Below are 25,894 nucleotides of genomic sequence, written 5' to 3'. Positions count from 1 at the left end.
TATATAGGAAGGCGGTAGTTGGTGTCATGCAAATAACAACTGCCACAAATTAATATATAGGCGCTTGAGGTTCAACTTTGATTACTGTATATAAGAGATGGGCTGTATTCCATTATATATACTATTTATATGTAAACAAACCCTCACTAGCTTTGTCATTTTTCAGGGCTTTAAATTTATATCATGTGTGTTATCAAACTACCCATACGAAGTATACCTCTGTAATGTGATGACGTAGGCAATTCCATCTTCCTCGTGACTGCATCATACCTCACAGCCCCCTCCTTTGATAATCACTGCATACTCTGGGCATCATTCATTGTCAGGTTAGTCAATAGTCCACCCAGAATAATGTGTTAATATTTCATTTGTCTGTTACTAGATTTGGGTATTGTTCGCTCTCGGAGCCTCCCGTCAAAAATATATATCTGCATGTGCTATCTATATGGACATGGGTACACCATCAACAGGAACCGATAAATATAGTCAACAATCTCCACAGGATAGCCACACCAAGCGACCGACGCGGAAATGAACAGCATCGACATAGGGCGATGCAAGCGCATCGTGCAATATTTATGGGACCCAGAGCCCAAGAACGATGAAGGGCCGGATATACCCATATGGTGCTTGGGAAGGAAATATGCTCAACCAGCAGTACTCGAAGGAAAACATAGTCAGTTCTGAAACAAACAGAACAAAAATTATATTACAGACACTCACTGCTCCTTAGGACCATCGACGCCCCTGAGTGCAAATGAGGGCAACCCAGTCGAACAGAGTACAACATCACACGACAGCACTGACAATGGATGGCCAGAAGCATTCCTTACTGATCTCGAGTCAAAGATCTGGATGACGTATCGCTCCAACTTCGCGCCAATACCAAGACCCGACAAGCATGATAGAAACCCATCAATGTCACTAGGCATACGACTGAGAAACCAGCTCATGGACTCACAGGGCTTCACCTCTGACACCGGATGGGGCTGTATGATAAGATCTGGCCAGAGCTTATTAGCAAATTGCCTATTGATATTGACCCTGGGACGCGGTATTTATTAGTGCCGAAACCCCTTCGACGAAAGACGCATAACTAATATGACTATAGATTGGCGCCGAGGAGAGAATCGCAAAGAAGAATTGCAACTGTTGTCATTATTTATTGACCTTCCGGAAGCCCCCTTCTCAATACACCAATTCGTAAAGCATGGGGCCGAGTCATGTAGTAAATACCCCGGGGAATGGTTCGGGCCATCCGCGACAGCAAAGTGTATACAGTGAGTAATGAGTTTCATGGGTCCAAGGGAGCCAGCTTACAGATGAGTCAGGATCCTCTCAAGCCAATGTGAACAGCTGAAACTGAGAGTATACGTCACGAACGATACATCAGATGTCTATCAAGATAAATTTATGAGCATTGCATGCGATGATTCTGGGCGAATAAACCCCACCCTCATATTGTTAGGCATCAGACTCGGGATCGATCATATTACACCAGTATACTGGGATGGACTGAGAGCTGTACTACAGTACCCCCAGTCGGTAGGCATCGCAGGGTATGTTCACAATCTCACACCCACCACAGCTTACGTAACACTGAATATTAATACATGGGAACATTTGCAATAGTGGGCGTCCGTCGGCCTCTCATTACTTTGTTGGCGTCCAAGGCCCATATTTTTTTTACCTCGACCCCCACCATACGCGCCCTGCACTACCATACGGACATGCTGGCGGAATTTATACCGACGAAGAATTGGACACTTATCACACCCGTCGACTAAGAAGAATACATATCAAAGATATGGATCCAAGCATGTTGATCGGCTTTCTCATTAGGGATGAAAATGACTGGGTGGATTGGAAAGACAGAGTTGAATCTTTACAAGGGAAGCATGTCGTGAATGTGGTCAGTGGTCAAATCGAGCCTAACCACGGACATGGTCGAGAAGAAGCACTTGATGAAGTTGAGACTCTCGATGATACCGATGGTCTCGAATAGATTGATGATTTGAATACATGCCGTACATTGCTCGTCTGGCTTAATTCAATGACAGCATGGTGACGAAATAGAACGCAATATGCTTTTCTAGCCAATACCAACCGAGATACCTGAATCATATGCGCAAAAGCACCTGAAATTTCGAGTTCTAGTAGGGAAGATGACACCGCGCAACCAACCCCAGATCCGAGTTATGTTACACCGCAGTCACGTCTCGAATAACAACCATAAAAGACATTTGGCCCAAGGGGAAAAAATAAAGCCATCCCATGACACATTAGAAATCCCGCGAACACCCTGAAACCCACCGCCTCAGAACCGCTGCAGATAGCGAGGCAGCAAAAAAAAAAAGGTAAAAAAATAAATGAACAAATCCTGCGAAAACACAAGGGGGGAAAGAAAAAGAAAAACGCAAAGCACAGAATGAAACAGCTTATTTGGCGGAAGAGGAGTACTTCGTCACAGCCTTGGTGCCTTCCGACACCGCGTGCTTCGCCAATTCACCGGGGAGGATGAGCCTCACACTGCAAACCCATCAGTAGGTGATCATTAGAAAAAGTGATACTCAGACTTACGAGGTCTGGATCTCTCGCGATGAGATAGTCGATTTCTTGTTGTAGGCAGCGAGCTTAGAAGCTTCAGTTGCAACGCGCTCGAAGATATCTATCAAACAATCAGAAAAATCCATAGACTACCCGAAGAATGGACCTACCGTTGACAAAGGAGTTCAGGATGGACATGGCGCGAGTAGAAATTCCAGTGTCGGGGTGAACTTGCTTGAGCACTGCAACGGGAAAATGTTAGTATCGATCTCCTAGAGCACCTGAATATCCATCACATACCCTTGTAGATATAAGAGGAGTAGGTCTCCTTCCTGGTCTTTCCACGCTTCTTCTTGTCACCGGTGGCAGCAGCGGCAGTCTTCTTTCCAGCTTCCTTCTTCTCAGCGGGGGCCTTGCCAGCGGGGGCCTTGCCGCCAGTGCTAGGCTTCTTCTCAGCAGCTTTGGGGGGCATATTGATGATTTGTGTTCGTTGAGCTTAAAATTTGAATACGATAGATTATGAAAACCTGACGGTGGGCGAGCGTAAACGTGGACAGAGATGAAATGGGGATGGAAAATGAAATGAATGAGACGCGGTGACGAGGGAGGCGCGGTACTTATACTAGGCCGCGAAAGCCCAGTTGATCCTGATGTGCGCGAGGGAGGCAGAATTTCAATACCGTCACATTTGTGTATGATCCGTATGATTAGAACCGGGTAAACACGTCAAAAGCGAGGGAAAATAGACTAAGATCACGCCAAGGCCCATGTAATGGAGAGTACGCGGGTGTATTACAGCACTTAACTCGATCTGGAACACCAACGCGACTAGGCCACACGGATCATAGCAGATACATTGCCAAGCAATGGATGCGCCAGTACATGATCTCGGTCGTGATTGGACAACCCCGCTAAGCGAGAGAGTGATCTGAACAACATCTGGGTAACCCAACGTCACCCTCGCCGCGTCCTTATAAATGTCCTCCGCTCCCTCGCGCTGCCAACCGTTCTTTTGTACCGTACCCCATCCATCGCAATTCTAATTTCTGAACGACCCCAAACCCGGCTTCCCATCACCCTATCCAACACTAAAAAACCGATTTTCGAAACCAACACAATGACTGGAGGCAAATCCGGAGGCAAAGCCAGTGGCAGCAAGAACGCGCAATCGTATGTGGAAATTGTCAACTGTATGAATACATAGACTAACATGATCCAGGCGTTCGTCCAAGGCTGGTCTCGCTTTCCCCGTTGGACGTGTCCACCGTTTGCTCCGCAAGGGTAACTATGCTCAGCGCGTTGGTGCTGGTAAGATACTCATTGGACATATTGTATGACTTCGTCGCTGATTGGGATATTTAGGTGCCCCTGTATACCTCGCTGCCGTGCTTGAGTATCTCGCTGCTGAAATTCTCGAACTGGCAGGCAACGCTGCTCGTGACAACAAGAAGACCCGCATCATCCCCCGTCATCTCCAGCTTGCCATTCGCAACGATGAGGAGTTGAACAAGCTATTGGGTCACGTCACCATCGCACAGGGTGGTGTTTTGCCCAACATCCACCAAAGTAAGTCTGGAATGCGTTCGAACTTTGTCTTTGATAACTAATTGTGTCTGTAGACCTTCTCCCCAAGAAGACTCCCAAGAGTGGAAAGGGCCCCAGCCAGGAGCTGTAAACTGTTTGTTTTTTCGTGGGTTTTCTGATTCGGCGTGGTTTGGTTCTCTTATTGATGTGATAACGGGGTTCTGGACTGGGCACGTTTATGGCTCTGCTTTTTCGTTTTCTCTTTTCTTTTTTTTCCCTTAATTTTATGGTTGTACATTATGTCCACGGACATGGAATGATATCGACAGCTTCCAAAGCACAGTTTTGTTAAACTTTTTCTTTTCACCCCTGGCAGGGTATGGCCAACTCACCTTTTTGGTAAGGTATTGTTTCATGGTCGAGTCCGAACCCCGGATTAGCCAGTCGGTTAGTGCGTATTTTGATTTTGCAGTCACTACGGATTAGATCGCCGCATATGCACAATGAGCGAAGGCTAGGTTCAGTGTCACGGAAGCTGTGGCATCATGATATAAAATTCTCCAGCAAACAGGCATGAGTATAATGTATATAATATTTCTCACTAAATGTCCTAGCATCCCCTTAGAATCAACTATGGTCGATTCCAAATGTACCTGCATACATTATTTGTTACGGAGTATTTTCAGTAAAAATCGAACCGCAGCATATGCACTCTCCTTGTAGAGCGAATTCTACAATACTTAGCTTTCAGCAAAATGGTATTTGAATACATCGGAGAGGAAATCCTTTTTTATTTACACTGGAGTTATCGCTGGGTGCCGGAACATACCTGGCCTTTGTTGCATATAGAGCGGATGAATATATATAATGGTGGTTCTTAACAATCATCATCACTGGTTACCCCCATTCACCTTAATAAATATGTATTTCAATAATACTCCATCATATAATATCACGTGGCACTGAAATAATTAGCATTTTTAAATCAATAGAAAGCAGCATACGTAGAGTCGCTTGGTAGATATTAATCTAAAAGTTTAAACAGACGTACGGCGTGCTACCATCAGGTACCGTTTAATCCGTACTACCCACTAGTAGTTCTCTAACATCCAAAGGTCTAGGTACTCTTATTATATGGACAAAGCCGTTGCTGCTTATTCCTGTCCGCTCATTGGTTTCCTGCTCTGGCCGCTCCAGTCCAGTTATTCTGCCAGCTTCTTCTCCTGGCCATTTTCTTTCCCCTTTCCTTTGCCATCCGCAGTCACTAGGTTGATGGTCTACTGACATAGGTACCTATATTTATATAATACTATGAAGTATTTGATTGGCCGGATTTTATTTAGCCAGATGGAGCTAAGGAACCTAGGTACCGTAGGCATCTACCATACGGCCTAGCGGAAGGTATAAAAAAAAAAGCTGCTTTATATAGGCCACTTACACTTTTGCAATGCAAACCTCGCTCCTCGATAGGAGGTTTCAATGACATAGAATGTAGTTCTCGGCATTGAATAGAAAATAGGTATACAGTGCAACGGCCACCCGACGCTTTTGAATATGATGTTTAGAATTCGAAGGCTACCAATCACCTCCAACCTCCTCAATGTTAATCAATGGACCCCCCCATGTTCAAAAGCATCTAGCTTAATGTCAGTGGTACGAAAACAAAGGCAGCTCTCATTTAGACGTACAAGGTAATTTCCTGGCAGGGATATTTCTCTCATATTTGGATCCTAAAATAACCGTGAGCACTTCATGCCAGTAAAACTGCACACCATGACGACACATACCACCTGGAGCTGTAGGGGCTCGGTAAGGGTCAGGGTGTTTCCATGACTCTAGCAGTTTCTCTGTCTCCCGTAGTAGCACCTGTAAATGTAAGCCAAGTGTGGGGAATGTCTGGCTTGTAGGTATATACCTTTTGCTGACGGGGGTCGCGGACATCTTTGTTTGCTTCAAAAAGCGATCGAATGTATACGGCTTGTCCACGCCACACTTGTCTATGTACCGCCCAGTCAAGTGCGAGTTTCAACGATCGTCGATAGAGTGAACTTCAAATATTATTAGATTTCGTGCCATGGCCTCTTCTCGGGTTCGCTACCAACTTACCCAACAGCGTTGAAAGACATTATGTCTCTTCGCTAGTTTCTCTTCCTCGAAGCTTCCGTTGAAGATAGCAAGATGAGATATTCAATTGTGAGCTGTGCGGCCCTTATAATAACCCAGAACGCGCCAATTCCACAGTTTCGTGATGATTTCCACTTACAGGTGGCATTCAAGATTCCCTTGTCGTTAGCGGAGTTGGTGGATGATTGAACTGCCAAGTTGGTCGTCTTCGGTGCACGAATGAGCGTAATAATAATACTCCGTCATTTGCCGGGCGCAAGGAATCTAGGAGGCCGCTGAGGGAAATTCCGGTTCTCTCGGCCCGGACTTGGAACTATCGTTACAAAGTCCCGTACCCTGACTAAAGTTTCGTCACCTTCCAACACCAGTCCTGGTGGCCAGCATTCAACTAGAACAACCCCCAACCTATTTTATTAACCTATTTTATAATATCCACCGATTTCACGAGAGCCATTCAATTGCGTCTCTAAAGTCTACTTTGCTTACTATATCCTGCATCGACCAACGATTGAGCTATCAAAGCTTGGGTCATCATGGCTTCTCGATTACCACTTCAACGTTTCTCACAGCAAAACCTGAGGGTATTTCCTCGAGTTGCTCATGGGTCCCGCGGTTTATGCGCTGGGAGTCGCAGGAGTCTTACGTCTGTTGCGATCCCAAAACATGCCGGGAACGCTGGTAGAACTGCGGGTCTGCTTCGGGCTTCGGGGTAAGAGCACCTCAAGGCAGCACTTTGATTCCTTACAATAGGCCTATTGACGAGACTACAGAGCCAATATTCTCCGCAGCAATGTCGCCCCCCTGGGCGGCTACCAAGTTCGAACTTATGGTAATTTGCACTTCATATGTTTATCGCTGAAATTTCTCTAACTGCATTTTAGCCGATACTGTCGTCAAGGTTCCTCAGATGGCAGAGTCAATCACGGAAGGAACACTAAAGCAGTTCTCGAAACGTAAGGCCTCTCATACCAATGGTATTCCTATATTTCTTTTTCTTACCTTGATTATGTAGAGGTTGGAGATTTTGTCGAACGAGACGAAGAAATCGCCACCATTGAAACGGATAAGGTAAGTTAAAAAATATGCATTATTTGAATAATGAGAGAGTCTCGTGACCATTAACCCGGTTTCTTTCATCTGTCTATTTTAGATTGATGTGTCTGTCAATGCTCCTGAATCTGGTACTGTCAAGGAATTTCTCGTGAGCGAGGAAGATACCGTCACTGTCGGACAAGACCTAGTCAAGCTGGAGCTTGGAGGTGCTCCTGATGTGAAAAAGGAAGAGCCAAAGGAGCCTACCGGTGCCGAAAACAAGCAGCCTTCTGAGCCAGAGCAGCCTAAGGCACCGGAAGCACCGAAGTCTTCCAGCCCTGTGCCTGAGCAGCCCCCCGCGCCGAAATCCGAACCTTCAAAGGCGCAGTCGCAACCTACATCAAATGCTCAACCCTCTTTAGGGAGTCGCGAGGAGCGAAGAGTGTGTTTTCTCTTACTTCCTTCTTATGGTCTGTCGCTGATTGGTTTTTTTTCTTTCTTTCTTTTTTCAAGGTTAAAATGAACAGGATGCGGTTGAGAATAGCAGAGCGCTTGAAGCAGTCCCAGAACACGGCCGCTTCCCTCACCACTTTCAATGAGGTTGACATGTCATCTCTTATGGAGCTTCGGAAGCTGTACAAAGATGATGTATTGAAGAAAACCGGTGTGAAGCTTGGCTTCATGAGCGCCTTTTCTCGCGCATCGGTTCTTGCCATGAGGGATGTTCCTACAGTCAATGCGTCGATCGAGGGGCCCAATGGCGGCGATACTATTGTGTATAGGGACTATGTTGACATCAGTGTGGCTGTTGCAACCGAGAAAGGTCTTGTGACACCTGTGGTCCGTAATACCGAGACGATGGACCTTGTTGGAATTGAAAAATCAATTGCAGACCTTGGAAAGAAAGTAAGTAGACCAATGGCAGTCTCAATTCGGATGTTGACGGTATTAGGCGCGCGACAACAAATTGACAATTGAGGACATGGCTGGTGGCACGTTTACCATTAGCAACGTAAGCCCATCCGCTCATGATGCCATCAATGTTTAGACTAATATCAGTCCAGGGCGGCGTTTTCGGATCTTTGATGGGTACACCGATTATCAACTTGCCACAGACAGGTAGGTGTTTCTCCAGTATAATGTACTAGGGAGATGCGAAATGAGGCTAACATCCTCCAGCTGTTCTCGGACTCCACGCTATCAAGGATAAGCCAGTAGCCGTGAACGGAAAAGTTGAAATCCGACCTGTACGTTGTGTAATTGCTGGTTTTCGCTGAAAAGAAGTTACTGATGGATGACTAGATGATGTATCTTGCTCTGACTTACGATCACCGACTTTTGGATGGCCGCGAAGCAGTTACTTTCCTTGTCAAGGTTTGTGTTATCGATCAAATTGTCACCTAAGATAATCGCTGATTAGCTCTTTCTTTTTTTTCGTTCAGGTCAAGGAATACATCGAAGACCCACGCCGAATGTTATTGGGTTAGATAATTCCGATGAAGTCACATTTCGCCGTTCAACTCAACATTGGAGGTTCAACTATCACCTTGTGACTTTCCACACGGGTTGGTATTTTGTAAATTATTATTCCATGCAAATTTCAGATAGGCGAATTAAGATACAGAAAATAAGCAGTATTTATATTGAGGGTAATGCTCTCATGTCTATTTTACCACTAGTATTGGCGGGGTTCTACAAAATAATTCTAGTCCAGGTATAGTAAATGCTAACCTAGTTCACACTAGGATCGCTGATTGACAATATTGTTTCATAAATATCCTGTGAATAAAATCTTTGCCTTGGGCTTCGTATCTGTATTCCGTTTAATTATTCCCGCCTATCCTACTTCAGAATGTGGGATGGCTGGTCCTTCATTGCAGCCCTACCCGTTCTTTCAATTGCTGTGTTTCTGCCCGGCTAAGTCCACCAAGTTTTCCTCTCTCAAGTTGGATGAGCACCGGGGGCTCCAGCGTTCTCATGAGGTCAGTCAGAAAATCAACAACCGTCTCTGCGAAGCGCGATCCGGACATGTTTGCTGATACGACTTGGAGATGATCCTGTAGCAAAGTTCCAGGTAATGGCCGTAGATACTTGATGTATTTGGCACATTCTTTTGACCACTTCTGTGCTTGGTCAAAGTTGGTGGCTGTCCAAGCAATGTACTCGTTTAGCGGCTTCAGCGTGGATATATCTCCCGAGGCTTGGTACTCCTCGATCATAGCATGCATTGCGAATTGAGCTGCAAGGTCCATCCATCGTGGTTCTGATATTTTCGCCTCGGCAATAAAACATAGAGATATGAATTCTGTTGCTATCTCAGAGATTGGCGTTCGTGCTTTGCAGGAATCTTCATTCCTTGTATCATTTTCGTGACTCATAGGATTGGGCAGCAGCCATGTCTCAGATAACTGACCGTCTGCTGTTGTGGTATTTCCAGCGGCATTTGAGGTTTCTCCATTGGTCGACCGAGACGATCCAGGTGATACGCTGCGGGAATCTGGGTTCGGGAGATTAAAGAGAAACAGTGTGGCAAAGGCCAGAAGCTGTAGTTTGATGCGCATGTCCTGTGTGGGCGTTTGGGATGTTGGTATTTTTGATTTGATGGCTTTATTGGCGAAGGCATGGTCAATAGGTTTTTCTGTTGGCTGGCCGCAGGACTTACTTACTGCTCACTGAGTGCAAGAGCCAGACAGAATCCCAGTCATATGTATAAGACTGCCTCGCCTCTATTTTTGTGTGTATGATTCTATCTATGGTGATGCATAGTAGGTAGTCCAGTATCATGATATCAACTTCAGTTTTGGTATCTGAGTTGGCTTTATCTGATTCCATTGTGGTATTAATATTGCCACATCTACTAGTATGGTCATCATAGTAGCTTTGATGAGACTCAGGATAATAGCCAGTAAGGTGGTATCTGGATGGATGGGTTGTATTGTCCAATTTGACTAGTTAGAAAGTGGTGTATTACTAAGCAAAATGACAGAGCAGGATGTTTATGTATTACCTGTTACTGATATGTAAGGTAGCATTAAAGGGATTTGTCCTTATCTAGGGTATAATGTGTTAGGCCTGGTGGCCAGGTGATATTATATATGTGGTATCTATGCTCTGCCATGCAGCTCATGCTGACTCTATATAGGTAGTAATTCCTTCTCTTTAGTTCCTACACAGGGTTAACTGTGACTTCATATATAACAATACTAACCTAGTAACTACCTAGTCTCTATATGAAATCAAACATAGTTTTATAATATAAATTTCGTACTATCTGTCTGTGTATCCTTTATAGATTGTTACATGATCTCACATTATTATCATTTATTGATCTTAATCTTAATCTTTTTTTTAAAAAAAATATATATATATATTTAATATAGTTTATGTGGCAGTTGCCTATACTAATTTTATGTATTGAATAGACTACAGTATATTTAATTGCAAGCATTAGATGGAATCCATTCCCTATGTGAGTGGATAGGTAGTAGTTATTGCGTGGTTATCCAAACATGGGCTTGGGGTTACACTAGTCATTACATAGAAATAAGACGGTATCATGCGGTGCCTCTCAAGCCAGTCTATGACATATAATGAAGTGTAAATGTACGACAATGGCGTCATACTATCATAATCATCCTATAGCCAGTTAGCCACTGCTATTTTCAAGCGTTACAACGTGCCAAAGAAATGGAATTCCAAGAGTCTTGTTGTAATATATCTGGGAATACAAACCGGCGAAATTCTCAGCTCAATTGCATTACTGTTGGTCACTGCCTTCTTTCTCCACCAGGCCTCGAACCAACACCCAGCTCACTCTCATCACTGTGCCTGCATGTTAAAAAGGGCAGCAGCAAAAACGCCAACGCTAAAGCCAACCATAAGAAGACATTTTTCGATGGCGTGGTATTGCTCTGGCTCGACTAACGACGAGCTAGTTGAGAATCTATTTAAGGTGGGACTTATAAAGAATGAGCGGGTCAAGAGAGCCATGATGCGCGTAAGTATCTATTTCTAACCCCACGGTCCCACCCCAAATACCCTGCACAGAAGACCACGTCAATTTAAATGGTGCACATGGAATTGCTGCCCATAGACCCCCTATTGATAGCTAACATGTGATATTGAAGGTCGATCGGGCTCATTATTCCCCCTCGAGACCCTATTCGGACTCGCCGCAGTCCATTGGCCATGGCGCAACAATATCAGCGCCACACATGCATGGTCATGCGTGCGAATATCTCATCGATTTTTTGAAGCCAGGCTCACGGGTACTTGATATTGGTTCTGGCTCTGGATATCTTACACATGTCATTGCTAATCTTGTTACCGACCCGTCATCTGCCGGCGGCACCGATGGCCATGTCATTGGGATTGATCATATACAAGAGTTGGTTGATATGTCCCGCATCAACATGAGTAAGTCGGAACAGGGCCGCAGGTTCCTGGAAACCGGAATAGCGAAGTTCATCTCCGGAGACGGCCGCTTGGGATGGAAAGAAGAAGCGCCGTATGATGCAATTCATGTTGGCGCCGCAGCTGAGAAGCTCCACCCTATATTGGTCGAGCAGCTCCGCGCACCAGGGCGAATGTTTATACCCGTCGAATCGGAAACCAATGGAGACGCTTTGGAAAGCCTTGGACTTAGTGGGGGGCAGTATATCTGGGTGGTGGACAAAATGGGGGATGGTTCAATCCGCAAGGAAAAGGTATTTCAAGTGAGCTATGTGCCACTGACTGATGCACCCCCTAGATAAGCGACTGCTGGTGCTCTGTACCTCATACTTGCATAAATAGGACATGGGAATAAAAGAACATGGTACTGCAATGAGTTGGGATGGATGGAACAGCGAAATGGGATATTTGATATTTCAATGGCCTGGCTAATATACAAGGATCGGAATGCCTACCAAACCATAGAGCGGAGTGCAAGTAACCAAAAGATATATAGTATAAAGTACAAAGTAAGTCATGAGAAAGTGACATGCTGTGTCCACTGGCTATCCTGTTTGCTTGGGCATTTACATGCAGAGGCATGATCCACGGACAGTAAACAACAGGCTGAAATTCTTTGGTCTCATTAAATAATTCTATTGGATACATCCCCTCTCCCTCCTTCCCCGCGTTATCAAGTATCAGCGAAAAGGAAAACCACCGGGAAAGTTGAATCCCTGACCCTGGAATTTGAATTGCGGACCTCCTTGCTGGAAGAAGAAATGCTGACCACCTCCATGACCGAATGGGTTACCCTGGAATGGTGTCCCTCTCTGCGGCTCAGGGTCGTTTGGGTCATCGCCGCTATCGTAACGTGCCCTGAGCTCGGAATCAGATAAAACCTCATAGGCTTCGTTGATAGAAGCCATTTTCTTTTCAGCCTCCTCCTTCGATACACCCTGCGATAAGGCCTTATCGGGATGATGTTGTTTTGTCAGTTGCCGATAAGCACGTTTAATTGTCCGCCCATCTGCATCTCGGCCAACACCTAGAACTTTGTAGTAGTCATTTTGCCTGGAACGCTTCAGTAGAGCATGTGCCTTTTGTAAAAGCGTCTCGATTTCCTTGGAGTTGGAATGATGCTCCTTGGCTTTGTTGAGAGTATGTATAGCATCATCAAACCGATCCTCGTCGATGGCTTTTTGACTCTTAAATAGAAGCGCCTGAAGGGAGTTTGGATTCAGCTCGAGAGCTTCAGCGCAATAAGACCCGGCCTTTCTGGGCATTTGTATCTAAAATAAATGGATTTTGTCAGTGAAATGACGAGAAAATGTATGCCCCGCAAAATCACGAACCTCACGATAAGCCTCACAGGTGCTCTCAACTAAGAATGTATAAAGTTTATTAGGAGCCGCAGGGTGAATATGGCCTGATTTTTTCGCTTCATCAACATCCTCTTTCACATCATCCATTAGACCACTGTCTCCACCAGCCCCAACTAGCAAGTTGATGGCATTATTGAACTTCCGAGAATCCACAGTTCCTTGCAGCTTCTCTAAACGCTTGACTAGCCTTTTTTCCTTTTGATAAAGACGATTGCAGTTTTTGGAATCAGGGTCCCAATGCAGGCATTTTCGAATTTGAGACACACCGCGATCAGTGTCCCCTAACGCATAAAATAACATTGACGATATTTGAAGGTGTGGCTCCACCATGCTAGGTGAAATCTGCAAGACATGAGCGAGATCACTGAGACCTTCCTCTACGTCTCCTCTTTCGAGGCGACAGTGTGCCCGAGTCTGCCGCAGACTCAAATCCGAGTTCGCTTTCACGATGGCCACACTAGCGTAATTTACGCAAGCGTCCCAAGCCCCCTGCTTGTCTGCATCATGCGCTAAAGCAGCAGCATCTCGGGCTTCTTGAAGCTCCTGATGTTCTGGAGATGACTTCTTCCCAGCCGCTTCAAGGTCATTAATGGCACCGGCCCAGTTGGCAGATCTGGCCTTTAGACGGGATCGTTGGAGTAAAGCACCTTCGAAATCTGGCTTGAGTTCCAAAACCCGATCAAAGTCACTTAGAGCTTGCGAACTTTTCCCCATAGATAGATAGGCCGCGCCCCGTTGGAAGATAGTAACATAGTTGGCAGGATCGCGTGAAATAGCCGCATTGAAATAGAGCAAAGCATCACCAGGCGAACCACTTGCGAGATGAGTTTTTGCGGAGGAGATCAAGGATGACAACGGTGTATCCAGGGGAATCTGTGAAGGTTGTAGGCCATGGACAGTTGAGAGACAGGCCAAAAAGACCGTAAGAGACCCCAGAAATATGAGCATGTTTGAGACGACGAAGGACGAGGACCTGCGAAGGGGAAGTAGGCTCTATGGCAAGAAGTACATAGTATGTAGTTCTGGATTTTAGTCGATCTTTCGAGGAATTCTATTAGTAAATGTAAAAATTCACGTAGGTTCAAATTGAGAAGAAAATACAGCGATGACCATTTGTGAGGTCGTACACCACATTACATGATCAAGAAAAGCTCCGGGGTACCCCGTAGAAATAAGGATGGAAATGTCAACCTTGAACTTCCAGTCTGGCCTTTACAGTCCCTTACGTGCGGAATGGAGTCGTAATTACAATACAGTAAATACTGTAATACATACCACGTGACAGATTCCAAAAGCTTTGAACAAATCTTCAGTAAGTTAAAGAAAGTTAGGTAGTTATTTTTTCTTATTTTCTCACAGCACCGACGGTACAAAATTTTCTATTGGGAAGCATGTTCAACATCCCATGGACGTGCTCTCGATGTTTTATACGGCCTGTTAGAGTCGCTCTAAACCAGCGGCCGGTTCTGCAACGGCGGGTTTTGAACACGAGTGGGATCCCATCAACATACGCTTCAATCATGGTGGAGCTGACGATCTCGAAGTACCAGATCATGGTATATCTTCTGCCCTACTGACTCGAGCTCGCTCCTTGGCCGCTGAGCATTCGAAACTCTCCGCCTGCCTGACGGACACATTCGATGCGAAAGTGGCGAAGCGGGTTGGCGAGTTAGCATCAATCGCTAAAGTACTCAGAGAATGGGACAGTGCTAATGAGGTGTGCATCTTGAAATTTTCTAGTGGATTTGAAACATTACTGACTAAGTGTTCATGTTCTTTTGTTTGCGCTAGTCCATATTAGAACTCAAGTCTCTACTCGATGACCCGGATACCGATGCCGAGTTACGCTCTCTTGCTGTCGAGGACTTGGAGAGCAGCAATGTTGCTTTACCTGCGATATCAGATAGCCTAAAGCAGTCGCTTATCCCTCGTCATCCATTTGCAGAGCTTCCTTGTCTGGTTGAAATCCGACCAGGAGCAGGCGGGGATGAAGCCGGTATTTTTGCCTTTGAGATTTTACGGATGTACATTGCCTTCTGCTCACGCCGTGGCCTTCGATCGACTATATTGAAACAAGATGTCGGAGATGGCCCTGCGGAGGACCGGCTGAGTGAGGCTGTGATCGAAGTTGAGGCAAATGGGGCATATGATGTCATGAGGACTGAATCGGGAGTGCATAGGGTTCAAAGGGTTCCGGCTACGGAAACGAAAGGGCGCACGCACACCAGTGCTGTCAGCGTTATGGTACTGCCTAGTTTTCCTGAAACAGGGAGCGGGGTGGACGGTGGTTTTAATTTCGACGATCCGAGCAGCGATTACTATGTTGATCCTCAAGAAGTTCGCACCGAGAAGATGCGAGCCAGCGGTGCTGGTGGACAGCATGTGAACAAAACCGAGTCAGCCATCCGGTTGACTCATGTACCGACTGGCGTCGTTGTCTCAATGCAGGACTCGCGATCTCAACACGCGAACCGCAAGAAGGCATGGCAAGTTTTACGCGCAAAATTGGCAGAAGCGAGACAAGAAGCCCGAGAACAGGAACTTGTCCAACTTAGAAGAGGCGCCATGGGTGGCATTGCCCGGATGGGCCGTGGTGACAAGATTCGCACATATAATTATGGACAAAGTCGCTGTACAGATCATCGCAGTGGTATCACTGTTCATAATTTGGACGATATTCTTGATGGCGGCGATGGTCTCGAAACTGTAATGGACAGTGTAAGAACATGGCTTGTTGATCGAGAGGTAGAGGCCATGGTTGAAGAAGACTCAACAAAGAGCAAGATATAATAGCCAAATGATAGGGGATGGGAATCAGCAGAGGTAATATTCATTTTAGCGTTGTCTAGTTCTCTTGAATGTTGCAGCTTGTGGATATATTTGCTAAGTTTACTGTATTGATATAGCATAGCCCAGGGTACTATGTGCTTGGACTGCACAGCACTAGATAATTATTGTGTAATGATATCTCAGGGCAATTTGGCATTATACATTTGTCTTTCCTCAAAGTATATACTTACAATAATAAATTCATATGTATTTTCTCTGAGGATCAATCGCATCCAGACCCTCCATGGTCTTTTCGTACCTGTTTTGAAGAGTTAGCCGCAGTCAACAAGAAACTGGTACCCATGGACGAACATGGTGAATACAATTCCTCCACTCAATATCAGTCTCGCAAGTCGTGGGACAGCCCCTGACCATAGCGTAAAAAGTCCCTCATCCCTAAAGATTTTTGCCGCGCAAACAAAGCTATTTTTGTAATTTTTACTGGCCTCCAGCGATTGCATCCTGTTTTGAGAATGAGTAAATATCAAAAAAGAAAATTCCATCTTTTTAGAATCATACCTGGTTTTGACGGTGTCAAGAGGCTGAGTAACATAACTGCATCATAAAGGTCAGTCTAAATGAAGTACACCCTTGAAAAATGCCAGAGGGATTGGAAGTTCGCATACACAGTTATAAGACCTGCCACGCCTCCAATTGCGAAGGTGCTCGCGGTCCCCAATTTTTCCCCCGGAGCAACGTAGCCCTGGGCAAATTGTTTGAGCATAGTGTACGTCGAAAACCTTGTTGCTGAGTTCGCAGCCTGGCGTGCTGTCGTGGGAACAAAGCCTTGGAAAAACCCACGAACGCCTCTCTCCTGGAATATGACATTGCTACCGTGCAGGAATCCTCGCATGCGGGGATTCGAAGATTTTCGGTCATCAATTCTGCCAAATAATTAGAATTAGTGGTTTGGACGTTTGCAATTTACGGGGCAGGAGGTTGTATGGAGGTTTGAATGTAGGTCCCAGGCTTGAATGGACATACAATTGTGTTTTAATGCTCTCAAAGGGCGTGACGGCTAATAACGACTCTGTGAATCCAGCACCAAAGCCAGCGATGACTGTCTTAGGCCCGGATATCTTGCCGTTCTCATCCTGGAGCAGCGATTTGAAGGTGTCGAAAGCAACGAACCCTTGAGCGACAGTCAATGTAAGCCACGCGCGAAAAAAAAAAAAAAAGAAAAAAGAAAAAAAGAAAGAAATAAATCCAAATGAAATGGCTGGTGCATTAAATATATAAACTCACTGATTCCTGCCTTGAGGGAATTTCCAATGATCAATGTAGTACATCCAGCGTACCATTGCGGACCAAACGGCGGCCACGGCAGCTTCTTTGAGGCTGTTAGCCTGCGGTTGAGCTGCGAGCGTGTCTTTGCAACTAATGTATACTTATCAGCCCCGAGAACAAAAGCAACAATTCATAGTCATACACTCAGCTGGGTAAGTGATTGCTGTTTCAACGGTCAGAAAAACATCATCTTTTACGCAGGAGTCAACGTTGAGAGTGACTTACCGATTTCAACAGCTCCCGCAGTAGAGCCCGCTATTATAGACCGCAGACTACTGGGCTGTAAGGCAGTTAGTATTTTCTTTAGTAAACATTTAACAAGAAACAAGAAACAACCTTCGCCTTCTGTTCTTTATCAATTGAGGCCATTGGTAAGATACGTCGAAGTAATTAAGCCGTCCTTGTTGGAATTCGACGGCGCTGATGTGATCCCAAGCCTACGGTGAGCAAAGAATGCAAGCTACGCAATCCAGACCCCCAAACTATTCTTTAATTTACCCGCTTCTCTGATATTCACTCCACTTGACATGGTATGTAGTTACATGAATCTGAATGATAAGATCGTCTCAAGACAGAAGAGCATGACTTGGTGAGATTATGTTGTAAGAGGGGATCAATTGTCATTTCACTAGATGCAAATTCGCGTGTAAATACCATACATACATTTTTGATGAATCGATCGCAGCAGCATCTAGTGCTCCTCTTTATTTATTTTATTTTTCCGATTATTCCTTTTCTTCTTCTCTTTTTTTTTTCTCTTTCTTTTTCTTTTTCTCCTCCCCTCACCGTATGAACCCCCCTCAAGATGGATGAAATTCCATGTCCCAAGCCCAGTCAATGACCTGGTTTTTGTTTTGTCGAATTCATATGTTTGTTTCAGATTTCGGCGCACGCTGCGAATATGAAGTTAGTACCTTCTAGGGTCGCCTAAATCAATACCTGAAAGAACCACCTGGAAGTTGGGATTACTGACTCGGAGATGATCAGAAATGCAGCCCCCAATCGGGATAAGGCTGAGCGTGCAACTTGTAAAGGCCAAACCCTGCGATGAATGACAACGTGGCTTGAATGGGCAATCCTGCCAAGATCGCGAGAGCCAATTTGATCTGACAGATCTTTAGACAGAAGGAAAACAAAGCGAGAACAACAGGGATGGACAAAAAAGGGATGTCGACCCGATAGAGCCGTATCACTCTAACAAGTACCCGAAGCTGAAGAAGCATCGAATCACTTGTGATTGCGAGTGGGTATAAAGGACACCTGGTTGATCAAGCCAATGGATGTCACCAAAAAAACCAGGAAATATAACGCCATTGTAGAAAACCCGAGTCCAGTCCTTCACACCCGAGCTCTCATAATGCAACTAGTGGTTGTAAGCAGCTATATTTACAACCATGTAAAATGACAAGGAGAGAGGAAAGAAGCAAAGATAAACACAGATGAAAAAAAAAAAAAAAAAACCCCATAACACCGAAATGACGCCAGTTGGCAATCCCAAGTGGATAAATTCCCATGTAACACAGACCAGAGCGGACGATCAACACAAAAGCCCGAATATGATACAGCTATTGCACCGTTATCATATCATCATTGCTAGATGAAAATAAGAAAGCGGAATGAAAACCAAGGGAAGATGAAGAAAGGGAGAGAGGGGGGAGAAAAGATTGCAAAGCAGGGAAGAAAGCTCGGGTTTAGATGTGTTTTAACTGCCCCTGCCAAACTATGATGCTGGTGCTGCTTGGGACTTGCCACTAGGTTGGCTTTGCGGAGGTGCAAATTTATTCGCATCATGTTGCACACTGCGCCGCTGGCCTTGTCCACGACCTCCACGGTAGGAGCCTCGTCCCCGGTTGAACTGGTAATGACCACCATTGGCATGGTTGTTCTGACGGCGTTGCTGTTGTTCTCCATTGTTGGTGATTTGAGCCGCTGTCATTGTCTGGCGGGACTGTGAAGAATTGGCAATTGGCCGTGGGATAGTGTCAGGAGAATCATAGACATAAAGTTTCTTGTCGATGTTTTGGGGAATAGGCTGGATTTCCGTTCCAAGCTCCTGTTCAATCTTGTACAAATTGAAGCGGTCATCCCAGTTGATAAGATTGATAGCGAGTCCCAAATGCCCAAAACGACCGGAACGTCCAATTCGGTGAAGATACGTTTCGGCGTTCTTGGGGAAATCAAAGTTTATGACAACATTGACAGCTTGAATATCGATACCTCTAGTCAGCAAGTCGGAGCAGACAAGGTTGCGGCATACGCCATTTCTGAAATCATGGAAAACCCTGTTCCGATGTTGTTGAAGCATTCGCGCGTGTGAGTAGAAGCATGAATAGCCTAGTTCTGTGATCTTCTTCGCAAGAAGCTCGACACGATTTGTAGAATTGCAAAAGATGATCGACTGGTTGATTTGAAGCTTCGAAAAGAGAGTATTCAAACAGTGGACCTTCTGCTTCTCCTCCACAAATGCGTAATACTGAGTGATACCTCGTAAGGTAAGTTCATCCATGAGATTGATTTCGTAGGGGTTGCGCATGTGTTTATCCTATGCTACCGGTCAGCCACCAAGAAAACCAAAAAACAACCTGGTGGTACAAACTTTGAATGATTTCACAATCAATGGAAAAGTAGCGCTGAACAGCATAACCTGGCGGTCTTTGGGATGGAATGACAGCAGTTGCTCAATCACGGGAGTGAATTCAGGGGACAGCAATTTGTCGGCTTCATCCATGACGAAAGTAGGACATTCAGATAAATCAGCCACGCCCTTGCTAGCCAGGTCCAAGACTCTTCCAGGTGTTCCAACAAGGATATGAACTGCATCATTCAACCGGATAATGTCATCCATCAACCCCGTTCCTCCCGTGGTGACCATCACGTTGATACCCAAATGTTTCCCGAGTGTTTTGCAAACCTGCGATGTTTGCAGCGCAAGCTCTCTCGTGGGAACAAGAATCAGTGCTTGGGTTTTGGTGCTCTTAGGGTTTATGCGTTCTAAAGTGGGGATGACAAAGGCTGCTGTTTTCCCTGTACCGTTCTTTGCTCGGGCCAAGATATCTCGACCGGTAAGGGCAACTGGTATTGTTTCCTCTTGGATGGGAGATGGCTTTTCGAACCCCGCCTCAAAGATACCCATCATGAGTTCGCGTTTAATGTAAAAATCCTCGAATTCCAGACCTTTCGTAGCAGTTACATCCTGCGGCAAGGTCAGCATCTGCGAACACCGAATAATGACAACCCACTACAAACCTCAGTCTGCGGCCTAGCATCTTTAGCGGGAACATTTAGCTGATCCCTCCATTTCGCTTCTGAATTTGCTTCCCTATGCAAGATAACTTGATGAGTTTTGTCTGCATACACACGCCACATGGCATATAACAGCTGACATACCCTAAGTTTGTGTTATTCAATTGAGAGGCAAGAGCGTCGGCCATGATGATGATCGGAAATTGGAAAAAGAAAAAAAATTGTAATATGGGGTTTATAGCCTTTGGAGGCTGAAGCAGTGGTTCCAGTAAACTGAAGAGAAGAACAGCTAATGGCAAAGAAGAACAAGACAGAAAAGTGTCTGCTAGTTTGGATGAGTTGTAAACGGGACGCAATGGGTATTTGAAAAAGCCACAGGATCAATGAGCACAAGAAGTGGGAGAAAACTCGGCTGTTCCTGCTACGGACAGGAAAGATTGGCGGGGCCTTAGAAGAAAGACAGCCAAGGTGATTTAAGACTGGAATGAAGGTTTTCTTGTAAGACGCAATGGATAGTGAGTATCTGTCGTATATTCGATAGAGGGAATGGCTGCAAAAGGGTTGACTTGAGCTTTTCGAAGCCAGATAGGTAAGTCAAGTTTAGAAATCCAAGGGAGACTGTCTGATTCAAGATGCCGAGCAATAGAGACTTTCAGGATAATATGAAGAACAAAATTCCTGGAAGATGAGGGATATGAGATCGAGTGAGTTGGCTGGGAATTTGCCTAGATAGAGGGGATGATGATGGCTTTGTTTCGCACAGAGGGAACGAGGGAGCAAGCTAAGAATGAAAGTGCGAGTAAACGTCGGTGGAGGAAAAGATCGGGCGGAAGTGAGTGAATGGGTGGGCGCCCTTGCCGCCCCACCGGCATTAAACCACCTACGGAGTACGATACTACCACACCCTGTCGATAGCCACCTAGCTGATTCATCTTCGCCTACTCCATACCACGGCATGAATGTTGATCATTCGCAGGCCTCGATCAGTCTTACGTACAGGGAATAGACTTCCTTGCAGGTTCCTGGGAGACCGATATCCTTTGCTATGGGCTTGAAAGTCAAATTTATAGTGATAATGAAATAAATGGTACATGTTCAGAATCAATGACATGGAAAAGTATAGAATTGGTGAGCGAAAGGGAAAATGAACAATCCAGAATAAACAGATCGGTAGCTAGAATGACAATGATGTCTGTCCTCGCTCTGGTTCTGCTAACCTAGAAGACAATTGTCGTCAGTCCCGATTTGCACTTTGTATTCATTGGAAAAGGGTATTTACTCCTTGACTCTAACATCAGATGCTAGGCAGATTTCTGCCCTTGATCCAGGCGTGATGAGAATAAATTGTCGCCCAATCGAGCGCCTCGCAGCAATCATCTAGCAAGCTCAATGGTTAACGGGCAATTTTCTAGCCAATCCTTGGTAATATGGAACATACAAGCATGTCGATAGCCATTTTCCTATTGACCTGGTCCATGTATACATCACTATTGAAGAATGAGTTAGTAGAGTATCTTGCCTTTAGATTACCACCGACATACAACTCATCTAAGCAGCGAATCGGCGAACCCATAGCCTCCCAAAGTGCCAGTAAAAGACAGACTTGTGAGAATGACTTTTCACCACCAGAAAGTGTCCTTGCGCCACGACCGGCACTGTCCTTGGTTATATCAGGTTCAACCTATGAGTAAACATAGTTAGATTCAAGATTGATATTCAGTCGCATGTATTCGATGTCACTCTTACTTGTAGATCCAGAAGTTTGCCGCTGTGGTCGGCCAACAGTCGGCCGCGGAAGCTTCTTTCACTTAAGAGATAAGTGAACTGTGCCTTAGCTCGGGAAGAAATATGAGATCTGAAAATCCCCCATCGCTTTTTACGATGCGTGAGTGTGTCTTTAAGGATCTATGTGTACTGTTAGCAAAATAAGCTTATTTGTATCAGGGGTGAACATACACTAGCAAGCAGGGTGAGCTCTTTTTTACGAGCTGAAGCCCGACGATAGGCTGTATTCGTTTTTTCAGTTTCAGCAGCGATTTCGTCTCGAGACGCTCCTAGTCTGCCAATTCATCAGCATAATGACGATGGGCCGTGCTTATACCGTGTATGCACAACTCACTGTTGATTATAGCGCTCAGTATCTTTGAGATATTTTTCGAGCTTTTTCTCTAGACTGAAAAGAGTTTCTCCTTCGTCAACCGCAACACGTGGTGAAACCAAACTGGCCTTCTCTGTGAAATCGAGAATCCGTGCGACAACATCCTCCCTGTTTTGGTGGAGCCTTTCCCTGTCGCGCTTCCTGAGCTCAATTTGTCTGATTGCAGCGTTTTTGTCACCAAGAATCTTTCGGCGCTTGTCTACTACCCTGTACTCCTCACTCTGGGCGACCTCGAATTCTTGGGTTAAAGTAGAAATATGTGCGACCTTCGCATCTATTTCTTGCGTGATTGCTTTTAAATTTCTCATGATTGCTTTCATGGCATCAATGCTGTCCTTATATGAGCCTTCATTGAGCTGTTTATCTTCTTCAGCTTCTCGAAGATTTGCTCGCAGCGCGTCGAGATGACCATCCTCCACATGTTCTTTGTCAAGGGCATCTGAGAGTTCTTCAACGTGATCTTCTTTCCTCTGTATTGTAATCTGCAGATCAATACTCCTTTTTCCATGCCTCACACGAGCTTGCTTACAGCTTTCTGAGCGGGACCATAAGGCACGCAGCTGTTGCTCTTGATCGTTTAGTTCACGTCTAAGGTCATCTACAACATCACGTTGAATCCTGCAAAATATTTGTTAGAGTTTGGACCAGGCAATTTAGTATTTTTTTGATCCATCATACCTGATTCGTGATGCGAGGTCCGATTTCATTCGTGGATTACCGTTATACGCCGGGACCGGTGCTTGGCTTGGCTCCCCTGTGCGACTGTACGAGAGATGAATTCCCCGCCGCCTGTCGGCTCTATCGATACAGTAACATCTCTTTACATTCCTCGGGCGTTGTTCATCAAATAACACTGAAGAGGCATCTTCCAACCGCTCGATTAACAACATTTGTTCTATGCCATGGTTGATAATTAATTGCCGGCGCACCAATTCGTTGTCAATCTGGGCTCTCGATGTTAGGCAATGTCAGAGGTCAACTCAAGTCTATTCTTACCTGTAGAACCCGCAATGCCGTATCGAAACGAGAATCCGGTTCGTGTCCCGTTGTGTCGATATGACCATCACTTCCAATGAAAATTGGAAAAACGCTTCCATTGCATCAATTGATGGTAACTTTCGACATGGGCAAGCACAGGAATTCTTACCAGTTGACTCTTTGCATGACACTAGACAAAACATTCATATCCCTTTTGGAAGTCACAATAAAGCTGTTTAGCGTCGTGCCGAGCGAGTTCTCCAAGATCGACGACCATGTCGGCTTCAATAAGCTTACATGGTGACCGATTGGGCCGACAGGTTGCCTAGAAAATGATCGCTCCTGCTGGATTGCCTTGAGAAGCATGGGCATTCTCTCGTGGAACCCAGAAGTTCGAGGCCCCCCATCCTTCGAAAGATTCCGGAGAAGTGCTTCTGCTTGTTCAATGTCGGCCTTTTTCTTAGAAACAGATGCTGCCGCAGATCTAGCTTCTTCCTCCGCCTCTTCTGATTCCCGAACTAGGCGAACACTCTCTTGTTGATGTTCTTCATATAGCCTACGAGCTTCAGAAACTTCAACTCGGGCTTGCTCGACTTCTTCTTGTTTCCGAGTATAGCTCCCGCCACTGAGGTCGGCAAGCCGCTGAGTTTCCTCGGATATCTTTTGCTTAGTTACATCAATCCTTGATTGTGCTGCCTTCACATACTCCCTTATTTGACGCTGCTGGGCCTATGGAGATGGACATTAGATGGAGAAGGTAAAAGAGCAAACAGACACCGGGAAGCCAACGACAGTACCTGTAAGTCATGACGTTCACTCATTTGTTCGTCCGATTTCGCTTTGATCTCTTCCTTTTCACTTTGCGCTTGCTCAACTCTGTAAGCAGCTTGCCTTACGCATTCAGCGGCAGTTTCAGTTTCAGCTTCAGCATCTTGAAAAGCGGAATCAAATCTGTGAAGTTCAACCTCAGCAGCTGCTATTTGTTGATCTGCTGTGGTAAGATCATCATCAAGAGTGTCTCTTGCCTGAATTTGTCAGGAATAATCATGTGTGAATAAAAGGAAGAATCGCTCTCACCCTTTCCTGCTCTTCTACTTGAGCCCAGGCCATTTGATTTCTAACATTCCTGATTCTGATCCTGAGCGACTCATGATGATCAGATAATTCCAGCTTTTTCTTTGCTGAATCTTTACGTTTTTTCAGAACCGTGATGTCTTGCTCCCTGCCCCTCAATTTTTCTTCTGCCTGGTCGACATACTCCTCAATTAGTCGGTAGTCTTGGTCAAGTTGCTCTAGTTGGACTCCTTTCACAAAAAATTTGTATTTATCGGCCGGGCTGGAGTTGCTGAGAAATTGACGTGCCATGTCTTGCGAAAGGACGTTCATGGGATTGTCAAACTGTAATGTGAAGTAGTCAATAATAGAATCAAGCTCGGCTTTTTTGGTTGATATTATGCGCCCATTCTGCGATTTAATCTTGAAACCACTCGTCCCAGTCTTTGAGAAATGACGTTCCACGATGACCGACTCCCCATAGTCGTCCGGCATGTAAGCCCCATCACCTCTATTTCTAATCCGCACGATGATGGTGGCGGTTCTGAGAGAAGGGTTGTGAGAATACTAGGCTTTCAGGAAGCTAGGGTCACCTACTCCTTTCCTTCTTTAATGAAACTTTTCAAGCTCTGACCACGATTCGTAGCGGACGCTTTACCACCCAAACAAAGAGTGATAGCAGTAAGAACTGCGCTTTTGCCGCTGCCATTTTTTCCAACAATGAAGTTTATCAGCGGCCCCAGCTCCACGTAGAAGCGGTCGTGGCACATGAAATTATAGCATTCAACGCGCTCGAGAATACCATGCTCGGCAGGCACATTGGGCTCGTCACCCATAAAAAAGTTTTTCTCTTGAATCCTTTGCGTTGCGCGCAGTTCCAGCTCATCCTCATCTTCAACTACCTCTGTGATTGCTCGAGGCCTAACCACTTCACCATCGTCGCTTGCTCCAGTGTCTTCTGCCGAAACCAGGGAATCAGATCTGCGAAGACGTTTTCTCTGAAAGGATGGTTAATCGAATGCATGAAATTATAGAGCCTAATTTTTTTGGGGGGAGGGAGACGTACCGAGTGAAGGGGGCTAGAACCCTCTGTTCCATCATCAACAATGCTGTCGTCATCTAGGTCTTCAGGGTCTGAGGACGCCTGCGAGCGCTTCAACCTTGACATCGGGGAAATGTGAAACGGGAGTAGTAGAAAGGCCTAGTTCATTTCCCTTGAAGAAATGAAAACACTGCGATCCAGTGGATAACTTGCGTAGCCCTATGTTCGAAGGTATGGTGTCATGACCTTGCTCGGACTGCC

At 45.4% G+C, this 25,894-nt stretch overlaps 12 protein-coding genes across 12 annotated transcripts; 5 read left to right on the top strand and 7 right to left on the bottom strand.

Moving 5' to 3' along the window:
• Positions 1-531: 531 nt before the first annotated feature.
• Positions 532-2,005, top strand: ASPWEDRAFT_52561 (cysteine protease ATG4; the record flags this gene model as incomplete). The annotated part of the gene is made up of 5 exons (XM_040837765.1): positions 532-680; positions 753-1,054; positions 1,112-1,280; positions 1,332-1,559; positions 1,633-2,005. The coding sequence occupies 5 exons, from the start codon at positions 532-534 to the stop codon at positions 2,003-2,005; spliced, it is 1,221 nt and encodes a 406-aa protein (XP_040687986.1).
• A 222-nt stretch (positions 2,006-2,227) lies between these two features.
• Positions 2,228-3,096, bottom strand: ASPWEDRAFT_42279 (histone H2B family protein). The gene is made up of 4 exons (XM_040835744.1): positions 2,848-3,096; positions 2,718-2,789; positions 2,581-2,668; positions 2,228-2,529 (listed from the first exon to the last, which is right to left on the bottom strand). Exons 1-4 carry the CDS (start codon positions 3,017-3,019, stop codon positions 2,439-2,441), a joined length of 423 nt encoding a protein of 140 aa, XP_040687985.1. The 5' UTR covers positions 3,020-3,096; the 3' UTR covers positions 2,228-2,438.
• Positions 3,097-3,634: 538 nt separating this feature from the next.
• ASPWEDRAFT_42278 (histone H2A) lies at positions 3,635-4,242 on the top strand. Its single transcript, XM_040835743.1, has 4 exons — positions 3,635-3,717; positions 3,767-3,855; positions 3,910-4,113; positions 4,167-4,242. The coding sequence occupies exons 1-4, from the start codon at positions 3,665-3,667 to the stop codon at positions 4,220-4,222; spliced, it is 402 nt and encodes a 133-aa protein (XP_040687984.1). The 5' UTR covers positions 3,635-3,664; the 3' UTR covers positions 4,223-4,242.
• Positions 4,243-5,678: 1,436 nt separating this feature from the next.
• On the bottom strand, positions 5,679-6,197 carry ASPWEDRAFT_29470 (NADH dehydrogenase [ubiquinone] 1 beta subcomplex subunit 9; the record flags this gene model as incomplete). The annotated part of the gene is made up of 5 exons (XM_040833288.1): positions 5,679-5,707; positions 5,760-5,801; positions 5,859-5,937; positions 5,987-6,119; positions 6,178-6,197. 5 exons carry the CDS (start codon positions 6,195-6,197, stop codon positions 5,679-5,681), a joined length of 303 nt encoding a protein of 100 aa, XP_040687983.1.
• Positions 6,198-6,728: 531 nt separating this feature from the next.
• On the top strand, positions 6,729-8,714 carry ASPWEDRAFT_52558 (putative dihydrolipoamide succinyltransferase; the record flags this gene model as incomplete). Its single annotated transcript, XM_040837764.1, has 11 exons — positions 6,729-6,904; positions 6,966-7,024; positions 7,077-7,148; positions 7,208-7,263; positions 7,346-7,669; positions 7,741-8,133; positions 8,180-8,239; positions 8,292-8,346; positions 8,407-8,474; positions 8,530-8,601; positions 8,670-8,714. 11 exons carry the CDS (start codon positions 6,729-6,731, stop codon positions 8,712-8,714), a joined length of 1,380 nt encoding a protein of 459 aa, XP_040687982.1.
• On the bottom strand, positions 8,680-10,264 carry ASPWEDRAFT_42274 (uncharacterized protein). The gene is made up of 2 exons (XM_040835742.1): positions 9,894-10,264; positions 8,680-9,832 (listed from the first exon to the last, which is right to left on the bottom strand). Exons 1-2 carry the CDS (start codon positions 10,057-10,059, stop codon positions 9,099-9,101), a joined length of 900 nt encoding a protein of 299 aa, XP_040687981.1. The 5' UTR covers positions 10,060-10,264; the 3' UTR covers positions 8,680-9,098.
• An 858-nt stretch (positions 10,265-11,122) lies between these two features.
• ASPWEDRAFT_113323 (protein-L-isoaspartate O-methyltransferase) lies at positions 11,123-11,981 on the top strand (the record flags this gene model as incomplete). Its single annotated transcript, XM_040828399.1, has 2 exons — positions 11,123-11,224; positions 11,355-11,981. The coding sequence occupies 2 exons, from the start codon at positions 11,123-11,125 to the stop codon at positions 11,979-11,981; spliced, it is 729 nt and encodes a 242-aa protein (XP_040687980.1).
• A 378-nt stretch (positions 11,982-12,359) lies between these two features.
• Positions 12,360-13,991, bottom strand: ASPWEDRAFT_113276 (DnaJ and TPR domain protein; the record flags this gene model as incomplete). The annotated part of the gene is made up of 2 exons (XM_040828395.1): positions 12,360-12,950; positions 13,014-13,991. 2 exons carry the CDS (start codon positions 13,989-13,991, stop codon positions 12,360-12,362), a joined length of 1,569 nt encoding a protein of 522 aa, XP_040687979.1.
• Positions 13,992-14,220: 229 nt separating this feature from the next.
• On the top strand, positions 14,221-15,833 carry ASPWEDRAFT_29465 (putative mitochondrial translation release factor (RF-1); the record flags this gene model as incomplete). Its single annotated transcript, XM_040833286.1, has 4 exons — positions 14,221-14,298; positions 14,329-14,355; positions 14,485-14,760; positions 14,835-15,833. The coding sequence occupies 4 exons, from the start codon at positions 14,221-14,223 to the stop codon at positions 15,831-15,833; spliced, it is 1,380 nt and encodes a 459-aa protein (XP_040687978.1).
• Positions 15,834-16,073: 240 nt separating this feature from the next.
• Positions 16,074-17,528, bottom strand: ASPWEDRAFT_173723 (putative mitochondrial tricarboxylate transporter (Ctp); the record flags this gene model as incomplete). The annotated part of the gene is made up of 9 exons (XM_040831124.1): positions 16,074-16,131; positions 16,185-16,334; positions 16,392-16,427; positions 16,499-16,756; positions 16,857-17,004; positions 17,118-17,249; positions 17,302-17,322; positions 17,385-17,439; positions 17,496-17,528. The coding sequence occupies 9 exons, from the start codon at positions 17,526-17,528 to the stop codon at positions 16,074-16,076; spliced, it is 891 nt and encodes a 296-aa protein (XP_040687977.1).
• A 548-nt stretch (positions 17,529-18,076) lies between these two features.
• On the bottom strand, positions 18,077-20,590 carry dhh1 (DExD/H-box ATP-dependent RNA helicase DHH1; the record flags this gene model as incomplete). Its single annotated transcript, XM_040837763.1, has 5 exons — positions 18,077-18,086; positions 18,956-19,701; positions 19,756-20,352; positions 20,406-20,478; positions 20,547-20,590. The coding sequence occupies 5 exons, from the start codon at positions 20,588-20,590 to the stop codon at positions 18,077-18,079; spliced, it is 1,470 nt and encodes a 489-aa protein (XP_040687976.1).
• A 1,087-nt stretch (positions 20,591-21,677) lies between these two features.
• Positions 21,678-25,759, bottom strand: ASPWEDRAFT_173721 (DNA repair protein SMC6; the record flags this gene model as incomplete). Its single annotated transcript, XM_040831123.1, has 13 exons — positions 21,678-21,779; positions 21,841-21,889; positions 21,944-22,083; positions 22,149-22,307; positions 22,359-22,461; positions 22,522-23,178; positions 23,239-23,504; positions 23,557-23,650; positions 23,708-24,267; positions 24,336-24,563; positions 24,616-25,135; positions 25,189-25,589; positions 25,658-25,759. The coding sequence occupies 13 exons, from the start codon at positions 25,757-25,759 to the stop codon at positions 21,678-21,680; spliced, it is 3,381 nt and encodes a 1,126-aa protein (XP_040687975.1).
• Positions 25,760-25,894: the final 135 nt, after the last annotated feature.

This window comes from Aspergillus wentii, assembly GCF_001890725.1.
Source record: "Aspergillus wentii DTO 134E9 unplaced genomic scaffold ASPWEscaffold_5, whole genome shotgun sequence".
Lineage (NCBI taxonomy): Eukaryota > Fungi > Ascomycota > Eurotiomycetes > Eurotiales > Aspergillaceae > Aspergillus > Aspergillus wentii.
The sequence above is the reverse complement of the archived record's forward strand: the minus strand, read 5'-3'. Positions and strand labels throughout refer to the sequence as shown.

Excerpts from the sequence above, each read along its gene's own strand:
- ASPWEDRAFT_42278 (XM_040835743.1), top strand. The coding sequence starts at position 3,665 with ATGACTGGAGGCAAATCCGGAGGCAAAGCCAGTGGCAGCAAGAACGCG. Across the intron at positions 3,856-3,909 it reads TGCTCAGCGCGTTGGTGCTG|GTGCCCCTGTATACCTCGCT; the intron begins GTAAGATACTCA and ends TGGGATATTTAG. Across the intron at positions 4,114-4,166 it reads TTTGCCCAACATCCACCAAA|ACCTTCTCCCCAAGAAGACT; the intron begins GTAAGTCTGGAA and ends TTGTGTCTGTAG.
- ASPWEDRAFT_42279 (XM_040835744.1), bottom strand. The coding sequence starts at position 3,019 with ATGCCCCCCAAAGCTGCTGAGAAGAAGCCTAGCACTGGCGGCAAGGCC. Across the intron at positions 2,790-2,847 it reads CTCCTCTTATATCTACAAGG|TGCTCAAGCAAGTTCACCCC; the intron begins GTATGTGATGGA and ends TTCCCGTTGCAG. Across the intron at positions 2,669-2,717 it reads CCTGAACTCCTTTGTCAACG|ATATCTTCGAGCGCGTTGCA; the intron begins GTAGGTCCATTC and ends ATTGTTTGATAG.
- ASPWEDRAFT_42274 (XM_040835742.1), bottom strand. The coding sequence starts at position 10,059 with ATGGAATCAGATAAAGCCAACTCAGATACCAAAACTGAAGTTGATATC. Across the intron at positions 9,833-9,893 it reads GCTCTTGCACTCAGTGAGCA|CCATCAAATCAAAAATACCA; the intron begins GTAAGTAAGTCC and ends TCGCCAATAAAG.